General features: G+C 46.7%; 1 protein-coding gene across 1 annotated transcript in view; it reads left to right on the top strand.

Annotated features, from left to right (window-relative positions):
- Positions 1–5,301, top strand: part of Fbl (fibrillarin) — a 10,683-nt gene that overhangs the window by 3,151 nt on the left and 2,231 nt on the right. The window contains exons 2-6 of the mRNA XM_010614502.3: positions 2,101–2,274; positions 2,356–2,454; positions 2,541–2,635; positions 3,404–3,574; positions 4,503–4,635. Of these exons, the coding sequence (XP_010612804.1) occupies positions 2,101–2,274; positions 2,356–2,454; positions 2,541–2,635; positions 3,404–3,574; positions 4,503–4,635 (672 nt within the window). The remainder of the gene's footprint in view (positions 1–2,100; positions 2,275–2,355; positions 2,455–2,540; positions 2,636–3,403; positions 3,575–4,502; positions 4,636–5,301) is intronic.

The following is a 5,301-nucleotide window of genomic DNA, read 5'->3' as shown; positions in this document are numbered from 1 at the left end:
ACTCACTATGGCCCAGGCTGGTCTCAAACTGACAGCATTCCTCCTGCCTCAGCCTCCCGAGTCCTGGGATTACAGTCATGAGCCACCACGCCCGGCTAACTGATTTGCTATTTTTAAAAGATTATCCAAAGTGAGTGTGGTGACTCACACCTATAATCCTGGAACTGTGGAGACTAAGAGGGAATTAGGAATTTGAGTCCCACCTTGGCAAGTTAGTGAGACTGTGTCTCAAAAAATAAAAAGGGCCAGGAATGTAGGTCAGTGGTTTGTGCCCCTGGGGTTGAACACCAGTTTACCAACATCATCTTACCAGCTTGCTATATGGAAAGTAGAGGGAGTAGAAGATAACCAAAGTACTATTATTATTTATTATTATTATTATTATTATTATTATTATTAATTTTGTATTGAGAGTCAAACTCAGGGCTTCACTCTTGCCAGGCAGATGTTGTGCTGGTGAGCTATGTCCCTGGCTGCTAAATTACATTTTCATCTTTAATACCATTCAATGCACAAAGATAGCATAGGGTGTGAACAAGATGCATCTTTACCAAGATGTTGGCAAGTTTATGTTGAATAATTGAATAATTTACACAGTGAGATATCAAACTGGTTCAGTAACTCAAAAAAAATTTTTTTTTCATGTTTTTGAGTCAGAGTCTCAGTACGGGTTCCAGACTGGCCTTGAACTTACTATGTAGCCCAGGGTGTCCTTGCCTCCTGCCTCAGCCTCCCAGTTGCTGGGATTATAGGCCTATACCACCATTGAAAATTGAAAAATTTATGTAAGTTTTCAAAACAGTACTTCAGAGCTTTTGAAGTCACCATGGAAGAGTTGAATATTGAATCTGTTAGCACAGGAATGATTTGGTCTGCTTCAAACATTGTTTTGTGCTCAGTGAGCAGTATTTGTCCTGTCCTGAAGCGACAAAAATAAAGTCTCAGAATCTATTTTTTAAATTTTTTGACCTTATAGACAAGCCTTAAACTACTTGTAGATTGTTGCCCATCCTAAAAAGGACAGTTTTTTTTTTCCCCTTGATAAAAAAGTAAGCATCTCCTGGTTGTGACTGGGAGTTCTGGAAATTAAACTGTCCATTAAAAATTTAATTTAATAATGGCTGTTAAATTACATGTGAAAAAAACAAAAATAAAGGAGAAAGAAAATGACACTTTCGTCATCGATACCATTAAAGGGAGGAATGTTTTGAGCTTGAGAAGAGGCAGATGAGTTAGCAGGGAGCTCTTTGGAGTAGGGGTGGCACTTTTCTTCCAGATACAAGGTGAAGGTGAGAAGGCAGGAAGATGCTTCCAGGCTCCAGAGGACCCTCTTAGCACAGCAAATGCACACACACAGGGCTCACTGATGGAGGAGGGCAGAACTGGGGATTGAACCCAGGACCTTCACAATGAGCGACATCCTCAGTCCTTTTTTTTTTTTTTTTTTTTGAGACAGTGTCTCATTAAATTGCCCTGGCTGGGCTGGAATTTGGGCTCCTACAACCTCAGCCTACCAGATGCCGGGATTATAGGTGTGCACTGCCATGCTTGGCTGGGGTTCACTAGATGACAAAAGGACTTCTATGAATCAATTGAATATCAGTTGTAACCTGCAGCTATTTCCGTATCCTGCCTCTGCTAACTGCGTAATGTCTCCTTCCCAAGCAGTAACCCGCATCATGAGTTTCACCGTTATCTTGCCTCTTTTTGGGGAAAGTGGGGCTACCACATATATCAAAAGAGCATAGCATGGCTTAGTTTTAGTTGTTGCTGACCTTTATAAAAAGATTTTGTTTGGATATGCTTGGTAGAAACTTGCTTTCTTTCACTTTAACGTTATTCTAAGCCTTCTCTACCTATGGTGTTTAACTGAAGGTCATCTTCGTTGTTCTTAGGATTGTTTTCCATTTCCTCTGTCCATTCTGTTGCCGGACATATGGATCCATCCTGTTTTCTGCTGCTGTGGACCTCCTTGGCCACGTGTTCTGGTGCCCGGAGACACGTGCTTCTCTGGGTTCTCACCCGAGAGCAGCCGCAGAGTCAGTGCTATTCAAGCTGTTGGTGTCACTGCCCTGACTCTTGTTTTCATCTTGCCTGCAGGTTTCAGTCCCCGTGGAGGTGGCTTTGGCGGCCGAGGGGGCTTTGGTGACCGCGGAGGTCGTGGTGGTCGTGGTGGAGGCCGAGGGGGCTTTGGTGGCGGCCGGGGTCGAGGCGGTGGAGGCTTTAGAGGCCGTGGTGGCCGAGGAGGAGGTGGCGGCGGCGGAGGAGGACGGGGTAAGTGAGGTTGGAGGGGGCCTTCTTAAACACAGAAGGGAAGAGGTGGGGTTTCCCTCTCCTACTGTTACTCTCTTGTAGGTGGGGGCTTCCAAGGTGGCAGCCGCGGTCGTGGCCGGGGAGGAAAAAGAGGAAACCAATCGGGAAAGAATGTGATGGTGGAACCTCACCGACACGAAGGTGAGTGAGGGTGACAGGCAGCTGCTCCAAGGTTAGGGCTGGTGTGGGACCGCGGAGTCCTCAGCCTGCTCTGCTCCTCATAACAGGTGTCTTCATTTGTCGTGGAAAGGAAGATGCACTTGTTACCAAGAATCTAGTCCCTGGAGAGTCTGTTTATGGAGAGAAGAGAGTCTCCATTTCGGTGAGACCTGGTCCCCTGGGCAAGCCACGCCCCAGCTGATGTGTCACAAGTCGTCTGGTCTCCTTGCGCCTGCTGTGGTACCTACGAGTGACAGCCAGGGGATCATCTTAGTACATAAGTGGGACCTTATGCTCCCCTCCTCTGTCTTCGAGACTCGGCACTGCCTGAAGGTCCTGCATTCTCACCGTGCCTCAGTGGACCTCTCCTCCCCTTCTGACAAAGTGCCCCTAGCCACACTGGTCTTCTTGTTCTCCCCTCTCCCAGCTTGAGCCGCACCCTCTGCCCCTCAGAAGTCACCTTCCTGGCCATCCTGTGATTCTCACCTGTCCTTCACCCTACTTCCTGTGCTTTCCACCCACTTTCCTGGCTTGGTCTCTCCGCAGCACTTGTCCCCATCATCTGTGGCAGGCTGTAATTTCTTAGTTACTTTAGTGCATATTTAGTCTGCAAGGGCTGATGTACATCTTTCTTCACTGTGGTGTCCCTAGTGCCTGGAACAGGGACAGCATAAGCAGGTGCTGAGACAGGAGATGGTGACTGAGTGTGCCGGTCTTATTGTTACTGTTTCCTGTCGCTTGCTTCCTCTTCTTTCTGAGTCAGCAACATCCATGAGAGGACAAGGGCTTCTGTGCGTGGTCACTACTGTGTGCTCGTGTTCAGTTCCTGTATGATGATTTCCCCATGAGTTTCTTTTGAGGGCACTGAGGTTAAAGGTGATTCTGCAGAAGATCCTAGCTCTGACTGCTGCCCCCATCTCTCCTGCCGCAGGAGGGAGATGACAAAATTGAGTACCGAGCCTGGAACCCCTTCCGCTCCAAACTTGCTGCAGCAATCCTTGGTGGCGTGGACCAGATCCACATCAAGCCTGGGGCCAAGGTGCTCTACCTCGGGGCGGCCTCTGGTACCACAGTCTCCCATGTCTCTGACATCGTAGGCCTGGTGAGTCGGAAGGGTTGGGGGGTGGGTCACCTCTGCCAGTCTGGAATGAGAGTCTGGCTGTTTCCACATACCATGTGCCTATCAATCAGCAGACAACTTGAGGCTTTGAGGAAAGAGGTGTGGTTAAACCATCACTAGTGGGACCCAAAGAGAGGGGAGTAGGCAGTTTGGTTTCCCTCCTAAAAATTTCACGCCCCCAGCTGGGTGTGATGGTACATGCCTGTTACTTCATTTACTCAGGAGGCTGAAGCGAGAAGATGTGAATTCGAGGCCTGAGTAGCTTTTTAGTTAGATCCTGTATCCAAGATAAAGAAAAAAGTCATGCTCCCAAATTCTGGTCTTCTGGTTTCACTTGAGGGAACTGGTAGTTCTCATAGTTCTGGATGGTCTGCATTTCTCTGTGGCTATCCAGGTTTCTCCTGTAGAGGGTACTTGGTACCTGTGTGTTTCACTCCACCACTTCTTTACATGACTAGAGGCTGTTTAATTTGGTGGTCAGACACTCCAGGCTATTTTGTAGGCATTTTATGATGATGTGGCTTTCAGCAAGTTAACTAACCTGAGTCTCAGTTTAGCCAGAATGGGGTTTTATGAAAATTAAACAATTTAATTCCTGAGAGTGCCTGCCCATTTCAAATACACTTACCTTTCATTAGTTGTCTGTGTGTTTCTGCTGGGAGCCTAGTCCCTCAGATCAGGCAAATTTGGATTGTGTAGTTTTGCTGTTTGCAGAATGACTTGGTCAGTGACTTCATATCTTTCTACCTGTTTATTCATCTGTAATGTAGACATGATAACAATAGTCAATAAATGGTATGTTTTTGGTTTGGGGGTCTGAAGAGACGCTGTGTGTAGTACAGGGGCCTGGAGTACATACTTCATACATGAGAACCTGTGTCACTGTTCGTTATCATCGAATCTATTTTAGGATGGCCTGGTCTACGCAGTTGAGTTCTCCCACCGCTCTGGCCGTGATCTTATCAACTTGGCCAAGAAGAGGACCAACATTATTCCCGTGATTGAGGATGCTCGACACCCGCACAAATACCGCATGCTTATCGGTGAGGGCCTGGGGGCGTGGCCCAGGGCAGGTAGGACAAGCCACTCCAGGTTTCCTGGAAGAATCAGTGGTGTTAGAGGGGATGAGCAGGCCTCTCGGGTCTGCAGGAATGGAGAGCGGGGAGGGGAGCCAGGTGAGGTGGTGTTGGTAACTGCTAAGGATGGCTGGAGCTCAGGGAAGCCCACTCCTTTGCTCTTCTCCCTGCTTCGTAGGGCCCCTGCACTTGCTGCCTCCTTCCAAAACATGGTACCTTTTATACAACCTTGGCTTTTGTTTAAAGGCCTCTTTCAGGGGACCCTTATTGTTTGGTGACAGCCTAGCACACACTGAGCATGGCCTGGCCTGGAGGGGCCTATTATGAATTTTAGTGACTTTGTGTTTTAAAAGAAAAGATTTAAAAGTAGAGTGAAGGGCCAGGGATTTAGCTCAGTGATTCTGCTGCCTGCCTTGCAAGTGCAAGGACCGGAGTTTGAAACCCGATACTAAAAAAAAAAAAGAGTGCAAAATAGCCTTATAAATTTCCCCAAGGTAATTGATAAAAACATTCTGTTTTTCCCAATTTTAAAGTCTTCATTATACTACTTTTTCATTAAAAAAAAAAAAATCACTGCCTTAAAAACATTACTTTTTATTCCACTCTTTTTTTTTTTTTTTTTTTTTTTTTTTT

This window comes from Fukomys damarensis, unplaced genomic scaffold (assembly GCF_012274545.1).
Source record: "Fukomys damarensis isolate Sample0158 unplaced genomic scaffold, DMR_v1.0_HiC HiC_scaffold_19, whole genome shotgun sequence".
Classification (NCBI taxonomy): domain Eukaryota; kingdom Metazoa; phylum Chordata; class Mammalia; order Rodentia; family Bathyergidae; genus Fukomys; species Fukomys damarensis.
This window is presented reverse-complemented; position numbering and strand designations above follow the sequence as displayed.